The sequence below is a fragment of the Megalobrama amblycephala genome, linkage group LG5 (genome assembly GCF_018812025.1).
Source record: "Megalobrama amblycephala isolate DHTTF-2021 linkage group LG5, ASM1881202v1, whole genome shotgun sequence".
NCBI classification, from domain to species: Eukaryota; Metazoa; Chordata; class Actinopteri; order Cypriniformes; family Xenocyprididae; genus Megalobrama; species Megalobrama amblycephala.
The window spans coordinates 17,131,912-17,156,822 of NC_063048.1; the positions used below are offsets into that span (position 1 = coordinate 17,131,912).

General features: G+C 36.2%; 2 protein-coding genes across 3 annotated transcripts in view; both read right to left on the reverse strand.

Annotated features, from left to right (window-relative positions):
- Positions 1-84: 84 nt before the first annotated feature.
- On the reverse strand, positions 85-6,227 carry sccpdha.1 (saccharopine dehydrogenase a, tandem duplicate 1). The gene is made up of 12 exons (XM_048190897.1): positions 5,850-6,227; positions 4,432-4,544; positions 3,952-4,032; positions 3,467-3,596; positions 3,256-3,305; positions 3,013-3,143; positions 2,722-2,839; positions 1,405-1,524; positions 1,231-1,287; positions 1,034-1,145; positions 860-941; positions 85-741 (listed from the first exon to the last, which is right to left on the reverse strand). Exons 1-12 carry the CDS (start codon positions 6,046-6,048, stop codon positions 651-653), a joined length of 1,284 nt encoding a protein of 427 aa, XP_048046854.1. The 5' UTR covers positions 6,049-6,227; the 3' UTR covers positions 85-650.
- A 3,261-nt stretch (positions 6,228-9,488) lies between these two features.
- The window catches only part of cnsta (consortin, connexin sorting protein a), a 34,497-nt gene continuing 19,074 nt past the window's right edge, over positions 9,489-24,911 (reverse strand). For both annotated transcript variants that reach the window (XM_048190898.1, XM_048190899.1), the window contains exons 9-11: positions 19,796-20,388; positions 10,518-10,659; positions 9,489-10,440 (exon numbers count right to left, since the gene is read on the reverse strand). In XM_048190898.1, the coding sequence (XP_048046855.1) occupies positions 10,232-10,440; positions 10,518-10,659; positions 19,796-20,388 (944 nt within the window). In that variant the 3' untranslated portion in view covers positions 9,489-10,231. The remainder of the gene's footprint in view (positions 10,441-10,517; positions 10,660-19,795; positions 20,389-24,911) is intronic.

Sequence of the window (24,911 nt, forward strand, 5' to 3'; positions counted from 1 at the left end):
AGAAAAAATAGTAGACATTATACAGTAAGCATGTACTACTTTTTAAATACATGGACACAGCTCTTAAATACTTTCATCCCAGAATATGATTTGATATGTTCTTTTATTTAGTTAGGAACAAGCCAGAACAGCATTCTGCAATATTTCAGACAACTCACAGATTCACTGGTCTCTAAAACATTTTTCCTCTCATTTCTTGTATTAGTTTAACTATCCTGCTATAGTTATAGGATTCACAAATATAATAATAACTCAAGACAATATTACAAAAACTTTTCTTTAACTCAAACTATATTTTCTTTCAACTCTGCATGTGCTTTAAATATGTCTTTAGAGATGTTTGTCATCTGTGAGAATGAGCATTTCTGTTAGTGATAAAAACATTCAAAATTAAAATTCCAAACTTTCAAACTGAAACACATGTGATTAAATGGAGGGGTTTCAAGAGTGTTTGTGCCACACTTGTAGTGCAAATTTCTCAGCCATTTGAGCAGAGTGCATGCTAATAAACATCCCAGTCTACTGTGCACAAGCCAGGACACAAAACTGGAAAACAGCAATACTGCAAGATAGCAGAGGAAGCTTCAAATAGCAACACGATTTCTCTATGCTCAAGCAAGCAAATTAATAGGTGTTTCAGAAGAAGGGACTTAAAGAACGGAGAATTGAATGCCGTGTTTGTTGAGGCGGTCGATGAGGGTGGTCTTGGCGAACGTCGCTCCTGGAGTGTACACGCCGCCACTGTGGAGAGAGTCACCCAATGACATACATTCAGGATGTGACAATAATACAAACTGCTTATTTAGGTTTAGTTTTGAACATATTTACGACAGTGACTAGATAAGTTGGCAGAACCCACGTTTTTGGAAGAGAATCTGATTCATTCAACATTGTAATGGCCGCTTGAACCATAGCGATTGGTGTGGCGATATATCCTGGCTCTGGGAAACACCACACACAAAAGAAGGGATATGAGAAATACACAGATGCAGCTTTTCATCTACACTAATATGAAGCAAAAGTAATTTGGTACCTGGTCCTTTCACCACAGTGCGGATCTTGGCATTGGGTTTGCCCTCGGTGGGGTCCTGATCTTCAGTGTAACCCTCTCCAAAAAAGATGAAATGGAAAGAGGTGCCCTCCATCTGCAGACATCACATTTAAATGAAGCTGTACATGTGATCATAAAGATTAAAGCTGTCAGACTAGATGATGACGTGGTTATAAAACCTGTTTTCTAGTTGGACCGTCTTTGGAGAAGAAGCCAAATGAGAAAAACCCTGGAAACTGCAGACAAAGTGTAAAATTGATTAGAAAACACAAGATCCACAAACTACAACGTAGTCATCAAATTAAATGCAATGCGTTTCGGCAATATATGGCTTTCACAAAATGATGTTTTACCTTAACAAGGAGATTTCTGCCAAAGCTGAACTTTACAAGGAACCAGAACATCAATCCAGCAAAGACAAGTTTAAAAACGTTAGAAATACCGCCGACACCAACATACGCCCCATACTGAACCTGTAAGAAACATGTCAGTATATGTAAAACTTGTAATATTAAATCACAATGCAGGTCATTTTGAATTAAACTGACTTAGAAAAGACTTCTGAAAAAGAAATCTATGAATTTAGGAATTACTGCTTTAATCTTGTTGCAGTCATTTTAAGTAATTTTAGTACTTCAACTTTTTCAACTAATATTTATTTAATTCAGCTTTATTTCACTTAAAGGTGCCCTAGAATCAAAATTTGAATTTACGTCGGCATAGTTAAATAACAAGAGTTCAGTACATGGAAAAGACATACATTGAGTTTCAAACCCCATTGCTTCCTCCTTCTTACGTAAATCTCATTTGTTTAAAAGACTTCCGGAAAACACGCGGATCTCAACATAACACCGACTGTTACGTAACAGTCGGGATCATTAATATGTATGACCCCAATATTTGCATATATGCCAGCCCATGTTCAAGGCATTAGACAAGGAAAGGCAGTATTAACGTCTGGATCTGTGCACAGACAAGGTAAGCAAGCAAGAACAACAGCGAAAAATGGCAGATGGAGCAATAATAACTGACATGATCCATGATAACATGATATTTTTAGTGATATTTGTAAATTGTCTTTCTAAATGTTTCATTAGCATGTTGCTAATGTACTGTTAAATGTGGTTAAAGTTACCATCGTTTCTTACTGTATTCACGGAGACAAGAGCCGTCGCTATTTTCATTTTTAAACACTTGCAGTCTGTATAATTCATAAACACAACTTCATTCTTTATAAATCTCTCCAACAGTGTAGCATTAGCCGTTAGCCACAGAGCATAGCCTCAAACTCATACAGAATCAAACGTAAACATCAAAAACACTTTACTCACATAATTCGAAGCATGCATACAGCATGCATGACGAACATCTTGTAAAGATCCATTTGAAGGTTATATTAGTTGTGTGAACTTTGTAAATGCACTGTAATATAGTCGAGAGCTCGTGTGGAAGGGAGCAGGCGAATTAAAGGGGCAGCGCTGCCAAAATCAGTGTATAGTTAATGATGCCCCAAAATAGGCAGTTAAAAAAATTAATTTAAAAAAATCTATGGGGTATTTTGAGCTGAAACTTCACAAACACATTCAGGGGACACCTTAGACTTATATTACATCTTGTGAAAAAGCATTCTTGGGCACCTTTAATGAAAGCTATATGTAACAGTAAGTTACCGGTGTCTCATTGAGTTCTTCATGGAAGTAACGCTGGGTCCTTTTCACCACTGATGGGTCAGTACCCATGAAGGGAATTGCATATTGCTGCACCTCATTACTATAAAACAGCGCACCCCTGTAAAGAAATCCAGTAAAGACATAAACAGGCTGTTTCATTGTAAAGGTCAAAGAGAGGGTAGAAAATAGTCATAAAATCTAAATTACAACCATTTTTGATGCAAAACATTATAAATGGACTTTTAGAAATACTGCAGATAAGCTACAAATTCTGCTTGCTGTTGTACACACCTCCTTTTAAGTTTTGCCCCCACCGCAGGAAGAGGCTTGTGACCAAACTTCTTCCTGAGGCTCCGCAACTTTTGGCTGTCGGCTAAGCCGTAGATGGCAGACTGCCAGGTGCCATCATGGAGTTTGCCTCCCTGCGGACACACACGAGAATATGGGTCAGCTGAGACTTAAACACAAAGGCCTTTTAAAAACAGACTATTCCATTTTTTATATGTTTTAAGTTTAAAATGTAAGAGCACCAACCTCTGGTCCTGCATTTGCAGTCAAAAAGCTCTCAATAGCTGTTAGTGTCCCTGGTAATGAAAACAAAAACAAAAACAAATCCTCAGCATATTAATATTACTTAAAATATTAGTATTGAAATGTTTTAAAAATATGATATAATTTGTTATTGTTTAATATAATATAATATCATTTAACATAATATAATACAATAATTACATGACAAACATACCTTTAAACTGGTCCCTGGTGTAAATGACACCCATGTCTGCAGGAATGGAGTCAAAACCGCAGCTTCCCACAATGTAGACGCCATTTTTAGCAGCCTGGTCATGGTAGTTTAGCTGCATACTCTCCAAAAACTACAGAAAATAGAACATATTTCTGTATTTTGAGACTGCACTCAACACAAAATGCTGTTTTCATGCTGCCAACATGAAATCAAAATAGACCCAGTTTGCTTGATACCCATTGTCTTCATCATCAACATTCATGATGTTATTACCAAGATTATAATCTTTCATCAAAATAACTTGCTTCACCTCTGAAGCAACATTACTTTTCAACAAATCCTCTTATTCTCATTGCATATCATGTTTCAATGTGGAATACGACACATTATGGAAGTAAAACTTTACTATTGTTATGTTCAGCGTCTGTTTATGGACTTATTGTAAAAGAGATAATGAAATAAGAACAAAGTGTCAGGAAAAGCACCTGTGGTTCTCCAGAGATATCAAGGCAGTGTGCTCCATTCTCCACACAGCATTTGACAACAGGCTCACCAAAAAATCTATACTGTAGAAAAATATTTTAAAAAGTTATGAATCAGCATATATATATATATATATATATATATATATATACGTACATACACACGGTAGAGTAAATGAACATTTATTTTATATTTTATAAAACAATCCACTCTTTTAGACATACTTACTATTTAGACAAATTTAAAGAAAATACAAGATCATCTGAGGTTCAACGTACAAACGTAATCATCTTTTTTTAAAGGACAGTATTGCAAAACCGCATAGTCACATATCGTTATCAATCTGATGTAGCAAGCCAAGTAAACATGAGGCCCTTAAAATTTCAATAAGTAATTTATCAATAGCTTGATGTTTTATGACCAATCATATATAATGCTGCCCATACATAAGCGATTCTGTGTCCTACAGTCTGCGTACTTACAGGCCCCACACAGCTGAGCACAATGACCGCCTGTTTGCACATGGCAGCCAATGAGTCCGGATCGTTGACATCCGCGATGAGGACATCTACCTCAGACTTCAACTCCGGCATACCTGATAACGAACATATTAATTATGATATTTCTCATACACTGTAATTATGCAAAGAGTACTGGGTTATATGTCATATTTAATGCAAATGTTTATGTTTATGATATAATGTACTGCATAAATGCGAGATAATCTAGGCCAAATTCAATATCATAGTTATAGTTATATAGTTTGTCCACTAAGATAAAGTAACTTCGACCATAAAACTCCTAAATAGTCGTGTCATTATTCAGTGGCCTGTCTGCCTACATTAATTTTTAGTGGAATCTAAATATAACTCTGAGCAAATGTTCTGTTGCCAATGAGCCAATCCATTCAAAGCTACGTGATTAAAGGCATGGGATATGTCAATGGAATATAATTTTCCATCAGCTGTTCAGGATTAATGAAACCATCCCAAAAGACCACCATGACCAAAGAGCCTATTGTCTAAAAAAATGCATGTACATTATCCAAGCTAAACAAAGAGGCATTTATTTGGTCAAAGCAGAAAAACATTAACCCTTTAGGAAATCAGTTTACTGGCGAATGCCACGATGTGGGTCAAAGTCAAGTCCAATCCAATATAGTTGGGTCATCATTTTCAACCCCTCTAACACTTCACATCTTTGCCAAGTTTGCTGCTCTTACAGTCTAAAATGTTTCCTCTTGCACTTCTGCTAAATGGATAACAGAATTTAGATATTCACACTAACTTAATCTGCCAAAAAATCCTGTACATTTTTAAAAGATGCAAAACAAAAACCTACAAGACTTGATAATATAAATGTTTTACAGCCCCTTAGTTAGGAACCAGTGTCATAGAGCAGTGTTACTATTATTTATATGCTATTATAGCATTTTCTATCATTATATTTTCAGTTATTTTTAGGTGCTTTTGTCATTGTAATAGTGTTTTTTTAATATTACCATTTATTTATTTAGTTACAGCATTAGTATTATTAGTACTATTTTTAGGTAAATGTAAAATTAGTACAAATCAATGCATGCACAGCTCAATTAAAATAAATTAAACAGTTATCTTCTTGCAACATCTACAAAATTACCATGATAACCATAGTTTTGGCTAAAATACCATAGTCATACCAAGTTTTTATAGATACTACAGTGCTCATCCAACAATGTATGGAACCAAAGTTTTTGAAAGAGACCCTTTATGTATTATGATTTTACAGAGCTATCAATAACTGTGAGCACTATGGTATTTTCGCAGGCTACGGTTACCATGATGATTTGTGGGGTGAAAGCGGAGTGAACAGTTATATCAGTTCACTCAATTCAATCAAAAACAGAGGTGGCGTCACGAACCCAGAGTTTCAGCGGCCTGCTCTACAACTTTCTCCAGCCTGGTTCTGTTCCTGCCGGCGACGGCCCATTTCAAACTCCCCTTGGGACCCTCGGATGCGGTGCGGGCCACCTCCTCCACCACGAACTGTCCGGTGAAACCCGAAGCGCCAAAGATGATGATGTGGTAGGGTCTGCTGGATGAAGTGCTGAACGTCGCCATAGCGCTGCCGAGCTGCTGCTGATACTGGAAGAGACAGACTGCGATCAGCGCGAGGAACACCTGACAGTTGAAGCTACTTCCGTAGCGCGCGGGCTGACGCGTTCAACTTGGAGTTCGTTGAAGAGGATCATCAATGTGTAAGCTCTGTATGCGCACCCTCCGAAATAACTGATAAAATGAGTGAGGAAGATGGATAGCCAGACAAAATTGCGTTAAATAACAATGTTAGAAGTTGTTGTAACCACAAAAATACAAATAATCAAGCAAATATAGTTTGTATTGACCAAATATAAATTGCGTAGAATATACGCATACACACTTTTAGAACACAAACGTCTCACCTCCTTGTTTTTGATTGGTTTGCTCGGTTTGTGGGCGGAACTGGAGGATTACAGTATAATGTGTTTTGTGATGAAATGTGTTCACAACGATTTATTTTGTTTACATAGTTATGAATGGAATATTCAATACATATTATTAATGCACAAGCAATATATGTAAATTAACATATCTACTATTTTGTTATTTTTTCAACCAATTACATGCCTTTGGCATGCAGATAGATAATTTAGTCAGCATAGTAAAACACTATTACCATTTTCTTATGCAATGTGACACATTTGGCCTGGATATTCAATAAGAAAATAATTTTATTGATCAGGAATTGACTGAATTTTGAAAAGTGGTTTCTTAAAGGCAATTGGTTGGAGCTGAAACACAAAGTTGTTTCAGAAATTAAGCTAGTTATTATACATTTTGACAATTTATGAAGATATTTACTTATTTTGTATACTGTAAAAAATAAAGTTGAGAAAACTTTTGCAGATTTTTGAGTTTTCTCAACTTTTTGTTGTATAAACTGAATACAAGAAGTTGAGAAAACTCAAAAATCTGCTGAAGTTTGTTGCCTTAAACTATTAAGTTTTCTCAACTTTTGAAGTGCATGAATCGTGCACAATAAAGACCAGGAATGTGTATTATGAAATGTTCCTTTTAATATCATCTTGATTTTAATAATTAATGCATAACACTTCATTCAAATAATACAAAGACACTTCAGTCCCAACAATAAGATTTATTCACCAAGTACATTTGGTCAAAAACTTCTCATTGCATTTTCCTTTAAAAGTTTCTCCCGAGACAATAACTAAACAGATTTGAACCATACGATTAGGAAATACAGCAATCGTCACATGATATATTCACAAAATCAAAATTAGGAAAAACAAATATAGGATCCAAAGTCTCAAATGGTCTCTGTACAGACAGCAGAAGAGAATGCATGCACCAGAACATGTGATTCTAAAAGACTTTGTTTTGCATTAAATAAATACTGAAAACTCACACAATAAAGACATTCAATGGTCATCTGAACCAGCCAGACAACATACACACAGACACACACACACACAAAAAAACAGAACACAAAATAGTTTTACAGTTCCCGCCAAGTACTTTTATGCACTTGAGCAGAGCACAGCAAACTGATAACTATGTGTTCAATCTACACATTACTTTAACATTTACTGCAGACTTATGTTGACATCACCATAGTAAGACTGTGCGCCTCAAAAGGAAACATAATAATGTTCAAGACACATATTCGGTAGAATAAACACAGGATGCACTTATGACAATAACCAAATAAGAATAAACGTGACTTATTTAACACAGGAGGTCATGTTGTAATAACAAAAAACTAAGTATTTGAACACCATGATTACAATAACTGTTAAGTTTATTAACAATAGACATGCCTGAGCAAATGATATTAAAATCATATGACATTCTCGTTCTAGTACCAATTTCATCTTAAAAACGTTCCGTTGGTAAATACAGTCATATAATGGAGACCTAGTTTAGAGGAAAACAAATCCTGTTATCAATTTATTTCCATGGGGAAAATGAAATATTAAATAGATTTGGCTATTTTTAAAGTCACCATGAAATCAAAATGACAATTTTTGTTTGCATGTTATTTAAAGGGGTGATGAACTGAGAAATCAAATTTTCCTTCAGCTTTCGACATATAAGAGGTCATCGTACTATAAGAATATCCTGTAAGTTTCAGAGCTGAAAACTTCTTTGTTAGTCCAATTAAAGCTTTAATTGACACCAGGCTCAGCAAACGACAGGATTTACAAAGTGGGGGATCTATGACGTCAAAGGGCAGCAAGCACCGCCTCTGCAGAAGAAGATCAACACCTACTTCATCACTGCCTGCTTAGCCCCGCCCACCGATTCACATTCAAATCAGGGTAGGAAAAATGCATTTTATTTCTAAATTATGACAATTTTGGATGTAAAAAGCATACTAACATAATAAGTGCACCCCAGGAAACATTACAAAACAATAAAACAATGCAGTTCATGACCCCTTTAAATGTAATTTTTCCGTATTTTTTATAAATGATTTATCAGTACACATCATTATTTTTTTTTAAGTCATGTGCTCTCTAAATCTTTAATCAATATAACTTCTCTCTATTGCAGCGAGATCTCTTCTCTGATGACAGGCGGGCGGGAGAACCTGTCACTCAAATGAGATCGACCAATAGCAAACCACAATGATCCGACATTCTAATCAATTTCCAATGGACAAAATCAAGCCGCGTCCTACATTTTTTGTTGTTCTTGAAACCGCTTCACCTGGATATACATTCAGTGTTGTCAAGTCCATGGTTTTCCTGTGAAATTGGGCTACTTTAACACTGTTGCCACAAGTTGTTGTTTAATCTGCAGGTTGAAGCGACCACACCCCACCTCTCCCAGAACAGTGTTGTCAAAAGTACTGACTTCGGTACAAAGTCGATATTGAAATTTTAAAATGTGACGATACCAGCATTTCCCTCTAGGATTTTGAGCGCTGTTGAGCGGATTCTTAAACACCTCTGACTGGCCATTGTGTTCACGCGTTCAACAGATATGTCTGTGATTGGCTACAATGATCAATGCATCAAAAACACGTTGTAAATAAACATCTTTGACGCTCTTCACTGGGCGTTTACACAGATACACACGGGTTTGAAAGCAGGCGTCCATCAGCGGATCCCTAATATATCCTGCTTTCAAATGATCCCATCTGCAAGATTTTTTAAATTTCAGTAGCGACTTGGTACCGAAGTCGGTACTTTTGACAACACTACCGTGATTTTTTTTTTACTGGGGAACCCAACCTGTACGTGATTGGGTTAGTTTTGGCCATGATTGGGTGGGTTTTGAATAGCAATTAGGCTGGTTTTGTTATGCAAACCTGGCAACCTTGACATATACGTCACAATCTGGCTATCATGACTTCCGTTTCATGCAGACTTTAAAAAAGAAAAAGAATTCAGAAAGTTTATGTGTGGACTCTTGTATTTGAAATAAAGAAGAAAAAAAAACAAAAACTTTTTTTCTCCGATATGTAACTGAATGAAAGATTAAGCAATTTAGTAATAATATTTAAAAAAATATATGCAAAGTAAATTCTGTCTGAGGGTTTGCGTTTGACACTGCTAGTTTCAAATATCAGACTGAACTAAAAAAAAATCTATTGATTATTAATTAATAATCAATTTTAATTAAATAATAAATATATATATATATGCTGTGTTAATAATGATCAAAATATTGACAAATCTACCTGAAAATTCTCTTTGTATTTCTATAATAATTACTGGGTAACTATAGTAACTGGGATATGCCTCCTTGCTGACTGTATCTATATATAGTATCTATATCTATAATTCCTCAATATACATGTATTGCTTTCTTGTCCCTATAAACACAAGACCATCCAAGCCCACCACAGGAGAATGCTACGTCCAGGCTACAGATGGATATGTCCATTACTATATCTTCAGTACCATGATGATCATTCACTTTTTGAATTAAGAAAAGACAACTAAATATTACGATTTGAGATTTAAGACTTTAAAAATTAAGTCTCTTCATATGAGGTTCAGTTGATGGCAGTAAACAGTGGGCTACTTGAGTCAAAAACTGGCCAGAGTGGTTTCCTGTGTCTTCCAGGGGCCAGGCGTCCCCTTTAGGACCTGACAGACGGGCTCCTTTGGGCTTCTTCCGTGTCAGTGCGACCCAGCAAAGGCCTATTTATGAGGATTTCTCAGCATCAAAGATCACGAGGCTACCGAGAAGAAGCGGAGGCAGAAAATGACTCATACTGCACTTCATTGTCCTGCTATGAGCTCGGGGACAGCCAGTGTTTGAGCTCGTCCATTCCCCTCTGCACCCGTCCGATGTAGAAGTCCACGTTATGAGAAAAGTCTGTGCACACACTGGATTGGGCGTCTCCGAAGGTGCAGTAGAGAGCAGTCCCGCCCACGCTGATCACCACGGTAGCCAAGCACAACAAGAGGAGGAGCAGCCAGGAGTCCCCGCCTACCTCATCTGCATGAGCAATATCAATATAGAATCAGAACATGATCAATGTGAATGAGTTTTTAGAAAATAATACTGGTTCTTACCGTGATCCAGGCCTTCGTCAGGTTCTCGGAAACGGACCTTCCTTTTAGCGACGGGTTTAGGGGGAGCAGGGGTAGAGCTGTTTGCTCCTTCCAGAGAGACTCTTCTCTTTAAGATAGACACAAGACCAGCAGCTGGAGTGATCTGAAAGACAGAAGACACGTTATTGAGAAAGATTACTGTGCTCAGAGGCTTGGAACGAGGATCTAATTTAATTTCTCACAAAAAGGGAAAGCTGTGCACTAACATACTTTACCCACTAGATGTCACTACGAGCTGAGGGGGTGATACATCAGCTTAAAATATGAAGAATGGAACACTTTAACACTTTTTCATTTATTGCTTTTGTATGTAAAAGAACAAGCTGGTTTCCGGTCTTTGACTGTCTGGATTTGAGGTTAAGTATGTAAAATATAACATTACCTAATTTTGTCAGATTTAACTAGAATTTTTTTTTTTTTTTTGATTTACATAAAATTAGCACTTTGTAAAATGTTTTAGATTTTTTTTTTATACATTTATTGTTCCCTAAGTTTTAAATAGATACTAAAACAAAACATAAATACTAAATCTACACACAAATCTAGAACATTTATATTTATAGTCAGGATTTAATTTTTATTTTAATGTTAATTAAAATTTATACAAGAATGTTAAATGCAGCATGCTTTAAAAAACAAAAAACAAAAATAAATTTTGCCCGATTTACCTTAAACATATTTACCTTAATATAAATATTTAAAATAAATCTGGCAATTTTTTTTTTTTTTTTTTTTTTAAAGCAAGCTGCATTTAACATGTGTACCCAGGCAGCATTTAGAAACATTTCATTTCAAGATTGTTGCTTCTTTACATACAAAAATAATTTAACAAGTCTATATACAAGTTTATATACACAAAATAGCTCTTAATAAATCTGTATTATCTCAAGCAAGTATGTTTAATAATACATGTCCTTTAATATTCAACAAAGAGTTGAAATCCATTTTCCCAGGACTTAATCAGAATTGGGTTTACCCCATCTCATAAATTATGAACATGAGAATGAAAGTATTGGAGATGGTCAGGAAAGAGGAGTCAGTTATGTTACATCACCAGCCACTGAGAGAATGGAAAAAGGTCACGTAGGGGTCAAACTACTAAAGACCAATGAGCATTGAGAATTAGTAGACATTCTGAAGTGCTGCCCTCTGGCCAATCAATACTGAATACCATGAATAAATTTGAATATTAATGGAATGAGTGTGGCTGCATAGCAGTGTGTTATTAACTTAAACTAAAACTTAAAAAAAAAAAAAAAATGTTGCCTTGGTAACTGAATTAAATTAAGTATAAGTTGAAGTACTAAAATTACTAAAACTGAAATAAAAATAAATTAAAGCTAAACAGAAATATCAAAAAACTAATACAACTGACAAAAGCATATAACAAAATGACTAATACTTAAATTGAAATTAAAACTGAAATATTGAAATAAAAGCTAGAGAGATATAACATTATTGCACTAAAGTAATAAAGAAAAGAAAAATAACTTTAAAGTGAATTTAATTGAGTGGGGAATAACTTCACGCCGATGGCATTAGTTTGTGATCTTATTGAATTAAGACTTAAAAAGAGTAAAGGCCGAGAATGATAACTTTTTATCGTTCTCAACATTAAAAGGTGCTCTAATTGATGTCACGTGTTTTTAGGCCAAAACATTTTTTGTCACATACAGCAAACATCTCCTCACTATCTGCTAGCTGCCTGTCCCCTGAACACACTTTAAAAAAAACGCGGTCTCTGTAGTCGCCACAAGCTCCGAAAACGGCAATAAAAACAAACTGGTGCAGCCTGGACCACAAAACATAATAAACGCGCTCCAGCCAATAACCGACAAGAATGATTTTAAATGCGCATTCATGACTGATTCAGGAAGCATGGAGGGGAGGGGGAGGAGGAGGAGGAGGGAGGGTCTAGCTAGCCTCTGTTTTGTTTGACAACACTTCGAACGTCAACAGGAAGTTACTCCACCCAGAATCACTTAGAGCACCTTTAAAGAATAGCAGAGTTCACACCACAAAGCTATAATGATAACGACACAGCGAAACAATATCGTTGGAATCACTTTCAGAACGATTTTATCCAGCTTATGAACGTTAAAAACATTGACAGCCAATCAGAATCCATCCTGCTGTAATGAGCTCAAGCATTTAAAGTGACAGACAAGCTCACGCTTAGCATAAACAGAATGATAATGTCCGCTGGTCTGAATGCTAATATAGTTATCTTTATAGTTATCATTCTTGGTGTGAACGGGCCTTAACTCAGGATTGTTTTTCACTAAAAAACCCTTGGTGTCGACTCATTTCACCCATATTAGGCAAGATCTGTCTCAGTGAAAACAAATGTTTCAAGCACTGCAATTATAGTTCTCTATTTTTGCTCCATAACAGCCATTTCATTTGTCAACTGAGACTAAAGCCAAGACCTATACAAAAATTAGACACTCATAAAATGACTCCATAAAGAGTTTAAAAGCAGTAAAAAAAAAAAAAAAAAAAAAAAAAAACAGTCCTCACTGTACCATTAAACAATGTATAAAATATCCTTAGGTACAAATCACCTACAGTACGTACAGCATCTCTAATCAGATTGTATGGACAGAACTGTTTTATTAAAAGCCTTCATATAATGATTATATAACATGAAGTAGAAGTTGCTGAGGTAATTGATCCTTCATCTTATTTGAGTAATACAAGCTTTCATGTGTTCCTAAAAGCCAACAACATCAAAACAGTCCACTTCACTACTGAATTACTGCTACATTAAAGGGTTAGTTCATCCAAAAATGAAAATAATGTGATTTATTACTCACCCTCATGTTGTTCTACACCCGTAAGACCTTCGTTCTTCTTCTGAATACAAATTAAGATATTTTTGATGAAATCCGATGACTCATCGAGGCCTGCAGACAGCAATGTTACTTCCTCTCTCAAGATCCATAAAGGTACTAAAAACATATTTAAATCAGTTCACGTGAGTACAGTGGTTCAATATTAATATTATAAAGCGACGAGAATATTTTTTGTGCGCCAAAAAACCCCCAAAATAACGACTTTTTAATAATATCTAGTGATGGCCGATTTCAAAACACTGTTTCAGAGCGTTATGAATCTTTTGATTCGATTCAGTGATTCGGATCGCGTATCAAACCGCCAAACTGCTGAAATCACATGACTTTGGCGCTCCGATCCACTGATTTGATTCGTAAAGCTCCGAAGCTTCATGAAGCAGTGTTATGAAATCGGCCATCCATAGATATTGTTAAAAAGTCGTTATTTTGTTTTTTGCCGCACAAAAAATATTGTCATCGCTTTATAATATTGATATTGAACCACTGTACTCACGTGAACTGATTTAAATATGTTTTTAGTACCTTTATGGATCTTGACAGAGGAAGTACCATTGCTGTCTATGCAGGCCTCGTTGAGCCATCAGATTTCATCAACAATATCTTAATTTGTGTTCCGAAGATGAACGAAGGTCTTACGGGTGTGGAACGACATGAGGGTGAGTAATTAATGACATTATTTTCATTTTTGGGTGAACTAACCCTTTAAATTCGATTTTGTTTTTAAGCTTTCATAAAATAACTTATTTTTATGAAGTACAAAAGCACATAAGCAGCATGACAAATAAGACAGAAAAAAAACAAAAAATAGATGAATTAATCACTTGAGTAAATAAACACTTGAAGTAATTAGACTTCAAAACACACCACAATGTGGTGAGCCAATAAAGTGGGCCATTAACAGCGAGGATCAACATAACAGCCCAAAAATAACACATGCTTATTATCGCAAATGAAAAATCAGTTTCAACTCCTCAGATGCACTCTGGCTGCTCTTATACTGAGTGTGGACATAAATCAGTCAGGTAATGTTTGCTCTCTCGCTCTCTTTGTGGTCATTCAGAAGGCCATATAATAATAACTCCATCACTGACCAGACCTGAAAGACATTCTGTACATTGACTAAGCAGTAGACCTTCAGAATAAATCCACTTCCAGGATGCGGTGTCATTAATTATTGACTGAACAGATATACTTGAAATTAAAGAGGGAACGAAAAGCTACCTGATTCACTCATTCGGCAGATTGATTGCCCAAAATCATCTGTTTAACTAGTAATAGAGTGATATTGGTGAGGCTGATTAATCTGCTAATATCTGGTGATTTGACATTATTGAAATTGATGGATAATGTACAGAACATAAGCATGCTTTGCAAAAAATTGGTTTCATTTTCAATGAAACATTGTGTAAAAAAACAAAGAGTTTGCTCACTTTTAGCCATTTTGTTTACATCACATTAAATAAAATGTATAAATAAATATTCTTCAGTATGATAGTGGGATATGAGTATGATAGTGGGGTCAATAATTTTTCTTTTTATTACTTCTTTTATTCACCAAGGATGCATTAAATTAATCAAAAGTGAGAGTAAAGACTTTTTCATTGACATTAAACAAATCTATTTCAAGTAAATGTTGTTCTTTCAAACTTTCTATTTATTAAAGAATCCTGAAAAAAAAAGTGTTTTCCAAAAAATATATATATTAAGCAGCACAGCTTTTTTCAACATTGATGACAGGAAATGTTTCTTGAGCAGCAAATCAACATATTAGAATGATTTCTGCAGGATCAAGTGACTAAAGGCTGCAGTAATGATGCTGAAAATTCAGCTTTGACATTACAAAAATAAATTGCATTTAAATTATAATCATAATAATATTAAAAATGCAGCTTTGGTGAGCAAAAGTGACTTCTTTCTCATGACCCTAATGAGCATGATTCTACAATACAATATGCATGAATTTATTAACAGATCCCAATTGTGCTACGGAGAATACGGCTTATCCCATTCCTGGCAGTGCTGAATGTGTCCTGGGCATTGAGTCTATTACAACTGAACCAATAAATAACGTTTTATCTGAATATTGCAAGTTATAATACAAACACATTTTGATTTAATTTTCCAGGTCAGTAAGCTCTGTCTGGTTAAAAACCATCAAAATTTGGTCCTACTGAGCACAATTGGGTTTGCGCACACACCATGTTTTCACAGTATGTTTTTGGCCTTTCCAAGAAAAGGGACATACATGTTCAAAAGTCAATCCATTTTAACTAGCCCATCAAACTTGACGATGGTAAAGGCTGAAGGTCATAATCCATCGCATGCTGATAAACACGGCCATTGTTGAGTTATAACTCTTGTGCAACATTTTGGAACACAAAAGATATTTTTAAAAATGTCTCCTAAAATGTCCATACAATTAAAGTCTATGGGACCCCAATATTCTTCAAAATATCTTCTTTTGTGCTTCACAGAAGCACAGGGGGGTGAACTACTCTTTTAACACAATCTTTTAGGCCCAATAAATTGACAATACACTATAAGATAATAGTTCACACAAAAACTGCTCTCAAAAACAGTCAGGCTCCAAACCCTTTCATAAAAAGTGAAAGTAAAGACATTTATTCATCAAACATTCATGGTATCATTATGGATTCCAAAATATCAAGCAGCACAACTGTTCTCAACATTGATAATAATAAATGTTTCTTGAGCCGCGAATCAGCAAATTAGAATGATTTCTGAAGGATCATGTGACACTGAAGACTAGAGCAATGATGCTGAAAATCACAGCAATAAATGACATTTTATAACATATTAAAATAGAAAACTGTATTTTTGAGAGGCCAGACTAAACCCCATTCCTGAAATCAAGATTCGCCCCCCAAAGAAATGGCACATGACATGTTTGGGGACACAGCACAAAGGCGTTTAAGACACAGGTTCATGAAAGCCTGTATTGTGCTAGCAGAGATCAGTGGTCCAGATTCCATTGTTGATTGTCTCATCGAGGGAGGAAGTGTCATTATGACATCACACATGGCTGCCTGTTACAATCATTCAGCTCTGACATTCAGGGGAAAGGTCACCCTTCAGGTCATCCAGTTCTCTGAATCACTGCTAAGATTCCGATATCTATTATGCATGTTCTTATCAGACGACTTCTCCCCACAGTAACTTACAAGAAAGTAAAAGAGGTAATTACCAAGCCAAGGAGCTGAGATCACACAAAGCACACCGAGCTTAAAAAAGCAAAGTACACCAAGAAAATGAAACAAGGGATTTAAAATAATCACGAACACGTCATGCTACATGTGGTTGCCATAGACGAGTCCTTAAAGGATTAGTTCACTTTGAAATGAAAATCAGCCCAAGCTTTACTCACCCTCAAGCCATCCTAGGTGTATCTGACTTTCTTTTTTCTGATGAACGTAATTGCAGAAATATTAATAAATATCCTGACGCATCCAAGCTTTATAATAGCAGTGATAGGGATCAAAGAGTATGAGCTGAACAAAGTGCTTCCATCCACATCCATCCATCATACAAATGTGCTCCACATGCGTTTGTGTTAAAAAATAGCCACATTTAAACAAGTTATGAAGTAAAAACAAGTTATGTAGCTTCCGCCAGACCGCCTTCCATACTGAAGTTATGAAGAAAGTGTAAACTGGTGTCACGTCAGCCGTTAAGTCGAATAGGGAAGGTGTAGGAGGTAGCGTAAGCTTTGTGAACGGCAAGAGTTTTACACTTTCTGCGTTTGTTGAATACGGAAGGTGGTTCATACGAAAGCTAGATATTTAACTTCATACACTATATTGCCAAAAGTTTTGGGATGCCTGCCTTTACGTGCACATGAAATTTAATGACATCCCATTCTTAATCCGTAGGGTTTAAAATGGAGTTGGCCCACTCTTTGCAGCTATAACAGCCTCAGCTCTTCTGGGAAGGCTTTCCATAAGGTTTAGGAGTGTGTTTATGGGAATTTTAACCATTCTTCTAGAAGCGCATTTGTGAGGTCAGGCAGTGATGTTGGCGAGGAGGCCTGGCTCACAGTCTCCACTCTAATTCATCCCAAAGGTGTTCTATCGGGTTGAGGTCAGGACTCTGTGCAGGTCAGTCAAGTTCATCCAGATCAAACTCACTCATTCATGTCTTTATGGACCTTGCTTTGTGCACTGGTGCGCAGTCATGTTGGAACAGGAAGGGGCCATTCCCAAACTGTTACCACAAAGTTGGGAGCATGAAATTGTCCAAAATGTCTTGGTATGCTGAAGCATTAAGAGTTCCTTTCACTGGAACTAAGGGGCCAAGCCCAACCCCTGAAAAACAACCCCACACCATAATCCCCCCTCCACCAAACTTTACACTTGGCACAATGCAGTCAGGCAAGTACCGTTCTCCTGGCAACCGCCAAACCCAGACTCGTCCATCGGATTGCCAGACAGAGAAGCATGATTCGTTACTCCAGAGAACACGTCTCCACTGCTCTAGAGTCCAGTGACGGCGTGCTTTACACCACTGCATCCAACGCATGCTCGGCTGTGGAAACCCATTCCATGAAGCTCTCTACCCACTGTTCTTGAGCTAATCTGAAGGCCACATGAAGTTTGGAGGTCTGTAGCTATTGACTCAGCATGCGCTGACCCCGCTCTGTGATTTCACGTGGCCTGCCACTTCGTGGCCGAGTTGCTGTTGTTCCCAATTTCTTCCACTTTGTTATGATACCACTAACAGTTGACCGTGGAATATTTAGTAGTGAGGAAATTTCATGAATGGACTTATTTCACAGGTGGCAACCTATCACGGTACCACGCTTGAATTCACTGAGCTCCTGAGAGCGACCCATTCTTTCACAAATGTTTGTAGAAGCTGTCTGCATGCTGAGGTGCTTGATTTTATACACCTGTGGCCATGGAAGTGATTGGAACACCTGAATTTAGTGATTTGGAGGGGTGTCCCAGTACTTTTGGCAATATAGTGTAACTTGTTAAATATGATTTTTTTTTTTTTTTTTACACAAACGCATCGCTTCGCTTCAGAAGGCCTTTATTAACCCCCCGGAGCCGTGTGGAGTACATGTTTATGATGGATGGATGGATGGATGGATGTAGATGGAGACACTTTTTTCAGCTCATACTCATTGATCCCTATCACTGCCATTATAAAGCTCGGATGCATCAGGATATTTATTAATATAACTGCAATTGTGTTCATCAGAAAAGAAAGTCATACACACCTAGGATGGCTTGAGGGTGAGTAAAGCTTGGGCTAATTTTCATTTCAAAGTGAACTAATCCTTTAATGACGAGCTCTGGGTTGAATACAAGTTAAAGGGATAGTTCAACCAAAAATCATTTCTGGCCATTCTTTCTTCTGTGGAGCACTGATGATGATATTTTAAAGAATATCTTTCGGTTTGGTTAACAACATTCTTCAAATATCTTCTATGTTGTTCCATAGGAAAATAATAATAATACAGGATTGGAACAACATGGTAGTGAGCAAATAATGAAAGAAGTTTTATGTTGCATAAAATCATACAATTTTATTACTTTATATATTTTTATTATATTATTATAATAATTCTGATTCCCTCACTTTGAGAGTTTAAAAGAGAGAGACTTATTATAATTCTTTAGTGCAAAAGGAAATTATTTTGATATATTATTGGCTGCAAAAACACTCCTTTTAGCATTGGGACAACTGTTATAGGTGGAAATCAATATAAGTAGGGTTCCCTTTCTATTCTTATCATGCACAATTTACCAGGATTGAAGTAAGTATTATATTATTGCATAAACAAGGTTTCTATCTTAGTCAATCTGTCTCAGAAATCAAAATTATTGTATTGTTTAACTTGTACTGAACCTGGAATATTCCTTTAAGATAATGACTACAATGCAGTTATAGAGATGATGAGGGTGTCCTATGTAAGATGACATCACTCTGACATCACTGGATGCTATCATAGTGATGCTAGCATCTTCTAAATCTTAAAGAAAATGAAGTTTCACAAACCACTTTAAAGTGGATGTGTGGAATTTTTCCAAATTTAATATACTTTCTCTTCTCCCAACTTACTAAGCAGACAACTGTAAGTAAGCCATTTGTATGTTAATTTTTGCATTTGGTTACGGTCATGCTTAAAAATCTCTGCCAAATTTGCATACTATTCGTAATATATGCAGAATATTAAACATTTCCAATCTAACAATCAATAAAAGCTTTTGCAAAGTGCTCAAAGGCCTTATTAGAGAGACTTTTAAAATGAATCCGATTAGAAATCATCCTAATTCTCAAAACAAAGCCATGCCAAGCACAAAATAACACATAAGCCTCTTTGTCATTTGAATTTGAACTAAATCGACTGAAAAATCTCACCTCTTCCACCTTTATGCGCTTAGCCATGTCATCCAGCATGGACACGTTCAAAATATCCAGCAACTCCACCCCATTCCCATTCTCCTCTAGCTCCAACTCTGTTGTATTCCCAGGAATTTCCTGCTCCTGAGGTTGATGATCTTCTCCTCCTTCCTCCAGCTTTAGAGCCTCTTCTATCTCCCCTCTATCTTCCTGCTTAGCGTGTGGTACGGCCTCCACCACATCCTGCCCCGTATCTACAGTGTCCCCCGTTCCTTCCATCACCAGTCCTGGGCCAATAGTTTCCGTCTGAGGAGGCTGGGCCTCCACGTTGCCTTTTTGAGCAGCGTCCATAGGTGACTCAGGCTCTGGTGCTGCATCCCTGTGGGAAGCTGCCACCCTTACGCTCTCCTCTTCTGCTCCTGCATCCTCACAGGCTGGAGAGGAGGAGCTGTCGGTCACTGCTGAGGAGAAGGAAGAGGGTGTGTCCGAGGAGGGGGAGGGGTCATGCTGCTGTTCGCTCTGGTGGGATTGTGAGGCAGTGCTGCTATAATCTTCAAGCTGGATGACTTCCTGTTGTGCCTCATAAGTACTCTGATCCTCCATAACCTTCCCTGTTTTAGATGGAGAGAGAGATGGTGGTTCATATAACACCAATGAAACTTTCTTGGGAGTAAAATGAATGGAACAAAATCATACTGCATACGGACTATACTGCACAGTATGCAGTGAATTTTGCCTGCTTTTTGTTAAAATAACATATGTGAAACATTTCAAACTGAACAGCTTATTAATAGATAGTAAGGTAGTTGTTGTAGCATTAAGTTTAGCTATTGGGATGTAGAATATGTAGAATAAGTACTAATAAACAGCTAATATGCTAGTAATATGCAAGCTAATAAGCAACTAGTTAATAGTAAGAATTGTTCCTCATACTAAAGTGTTATTGTTTTTAATGTACTGTTTTTATATTTTATGTACAATTTTATGTAATTTTATAATATAATATTACAATATTATAGTATAATATATTATTTGACCATCAGTGACCCTTGTGCACAACTGAACAGATCAATCACTATCGATGCATCAAGGCCCTATTGCCTGAAGCCCTGCTGATCAATAATGCAGGATTCGACTGTTGACTGTTCTCTGCTCTCTCCGTGGTCATAAACACACTGTGCTGCTCAGAGAGAGGATCTAAGTGATGACAGCTCACTGCAGAGCTCAGAAAAAGACACATGACAACCAGCGCTGGGCCTGATACAGTCCACCACTCATTTTCCACAAAACTGCACTCTCCCTGCTGTCTTCCTACGGTTTAGGACTTGTTTTTCAGAATGTCGATCGCTCTCTTATCGTATAGCTTGTGAGGGGTGGGTTCCATTTGACCATATGGGTGCTGCAAAGTGGACTTAGAGTATTTCGTCATCTTAAGGGAGATTCCAATCCCAAACAGTGTGTGTTTGTATGCGGCTGTTTGCAGGTGTAAAGAGTGTGAAATGTGACAGTTACAAGTCAACTATCGTGGTTACAGGTTAAAGGTGCCCTAGATTCAAAAATTTAATTTACCTTGGCATAGTTAAATAACAAGAGTTCAGTACATGGAAAAGACATACAGTGAGTCTCAAACTCCATTGTTTCCTCCATCTTATATAAATCTCATTTGTTTAAAAGACCTCCGAAGAACAGGCGAATCTCAACATAACACCGACTGTTAAGTAACAGTCGGGGTGTACGCCCCCAATATTTGCATATGCCAACCCATGTTCAAGGCATTACACAAGGGTAGGACGTCTGGATGTGCACAGCTGAATCATCAGACTAGGTAAGCAAGCAAGAACAATAGTGAAAAATGGCAGATGGAGCAATAATAACTGACATGATTCATAATAACATGATATTTTTAGTGATATTTGTAAATTGTCTATCTAAATGTTTCGTTAGCATGTTGCTAATGTACTGTTAAATGTGGTTAAAGTTACCATCGTTTCTTACTGTATTCACGGAGACAAGAGCCGTCGCTATTTTCATTTTTAAACACTTGCAGTCTGTATAATTCATAAACACAACTTCATTCTTTATAAATCTCTCCAACAGTGTGTAATGTTAGCTTTAGCCACGAAGCACCATCAAACTCATTCATAACCAAATGTAAACATCAAAATAAACACTGTACTTACGTGATTAAACATGCTGCATGACGAACACTTCGTAAAGATCCATTTTGAGGGTTATATTAGCTGTTTGAACTTTTTTTATGTTGTTTAAGGAAAGCGCGAGCTCTTGGGGCGTGGAGCACGAGATTTAAAGGGCCACACACCCTGAATCAGCTCATTTCTAATTATGCCCCAAAATAGGCAGTTAAAAAAATGAATTAAAAAAAAAATCTATGGGGTATTTTGAGCTGAAACTTCACAGACACATTCAGGGGACACCTTAGACTTATATTACATCTTTAAAAAAAAAAAGTTCTAGGGCACCTTTAAATAAGGTAAAAAAAAAAAAAAAAAAAAAAAAAATTGTATGGATTTTATACCCATGTATATTAAATGAAAATATGGTAATTTATATGTATTTATAAAAGTATATTATGGCATAACAACAACCTTAAGATCCTCTATTATGTACGACTTGAGTTTCGTCTGTGTTTGATGACACTGTATGGTGTTGCGAATGAACACATTTTGTTAAAGGGTTAATTCTGACATTAATTACTCACCCTCATGTCATTCCAAACCCGTAAGACCTTTGTTCATCTTCAGAACACAAATTAAAATATTTTGATGAAATCCAAGAGGTTTTTTTTTTATCCTTCTTTGAAAGCAATGAAATTACCACATTCAATGTCCGGAAAAGTAGTGAAAACATTGTTAAAATTCAACCTTAATGTTATTAAGGTTCAACCTTAATGTTATGAAGCGACAAGAATAATTTTTGTGCGCAAAAACAAAACAAAAATATGACTTTATTTAACAATTGTTTTCACTTCTCTGTCAGTATGTGCTGTGCTGCATTTCCGTGTTTACATCTGAATGCCGGCTCATTATTGGCCGGTTCCTGCGTCAGCATCAAACGCATGCCTCATGCTGCTCAGTTGAACAGGCGTCGGCCAAAACTAAGCCGCCGTTTGGACGTGGCAGAATGACAGGGGAGAGATGAATTTGTTGAATAAAGTCGTCATTTTTTTTTTGTGCACACAAAGTATTCTCGTCACTTCATAACAATAAGGTTGAACCCCTGTAGTCATGTTGATTATTTTTTACTACTTTTCTGGACATTGAATGTGGTAATTTCATTGCTTTCTATTGGAAAAAAAAAAAAATATCTTGGAGTTCATCAAAATATCTTAATTTGTGTTCTGAAGATGAATGAAGGTCTTACGGGTTTGGAACGACATGAGGGTGAGTAATTAATGACAGAAATTTCATTTTTGGGTGAACTAACCCTTTAAGTGAAGTGAACTTCAACAGATATCCCATTTTTTAGGGAGTAGGGAGCAGAGAACACTGCGTAGGGACCCTGTCAATCGGGACGCATCCAAGTTCATGGAGCTCTCTTCTAAGGAGCTGATTGTCTGAATCAGTGCGTGTCAGATAAGACAGACATACAAACTGTGAAGAGCGGGGAGGACTGGAATTGGGAACCCTGACATTGGTGAGAATATTTACTTTACTATACCTGATAAAAAAATAAATAAATATAAATAAATAAAAACTATATAATTTTCTAACAATTAAATTAACCAAGGATAGTAAAAAAGAAATCATAATTTTTATTTTATGTTATTAATTTGAATAAATTTATTTTATTTAAATAAATTTACATTTAATTAAATAAAAAAATTAAATTATTGCATTTTATTTAAATTTACATTTAAATAACAAACAAACAAATCTTTTTAATTTCTGACTTTTCCAGTCTGGAAATCACATCTTTAAAACGTATATTGTAGATTAAGGATTTAATGTGTTTTATTTATTTTTAAACAGACAAAATAGCACAAATGTATGATGCTGGCTATTTTATCAGTTACTGGCCATAACATGAAAATAATTATCATATAATCTGAGTTGGCCAACAATTTTTCTCTGTGCATCCCTACCAAAGCCACATTTGCAAAAAGTTTATTTTTTCTTTGAAAGGTTTGCCGATGAATTGAAACACGTCAGACAATCAGAAACCACACTTCAAGCCAATCTCACATGCACAGTGATGTCTAACAACAGGGGCTATGATATTAGGATGAAGTTTTGGACCAGAATTCTGCATGAATGAGCAGGCCGAGGGAATGCAATCAATCTCTAACTCATGTGTCTCAGAGGATAAAGTCACAGAGTGAGATGCACCTGCTGCTAGAGTCCCGGCCAAGCAGACAGAGTGCTCAACAGACCCCAGAACAGGTGGCCGGGCAGAGGAAATGTGTGTGTGGTGCTGCCATGCCTGGCGTGTAAAAGTGAAACCGGGTCATGGAACTCAATGCGAGTAACACAGTGTTCAGGTAACATAGCCCAGCACCACATCAGCTGCGAGAGCCAGTGAGAAAGAGAGGTCTCATCAATAAGGCATGACTTTAACTCTTGTGTGTGTGTGTACTTGAAGAAGGGGACATGAGGTTTGTCCCAACCATAGATGATGAAAGAATGTTTCTTGAAAGGAATTGGTAAGGTTTAAATGTACGGTAGAAGTGTTAACTAGGTATAAAATAATACGCTTGTTTAACTGCATTTAATCAATTTAATTTTTATTTTATTTAAATTAAAATGAGTTTGTTTCTTGAAAGAAATCTGTAAAGTCTAATATACTAAACATATGGTAGACTGAGTGTTAACTACTAATGTTAAAATATGAAATTAATTAAATTACTAAATTAAATAAAACAAATTATTTAATTAATTTAATGTAATTAACTTTCTTAATAAATATTAAGTTGTTTTATTTGCCACAATTCAGTAAAAATGTATTTTCATAAACATTCATTAAAATATTACAACTTTCTCCACCTCTGAAACAAATTATTTGTTTTATTTAATTAATTACATTTTTACTTAATTTAAATTAAAATCTATTTGTTTCTTGAAAGGAATATGTAAGGTCTAATCTACTAAACATATGGTAGACTATGTGTTATCCACTA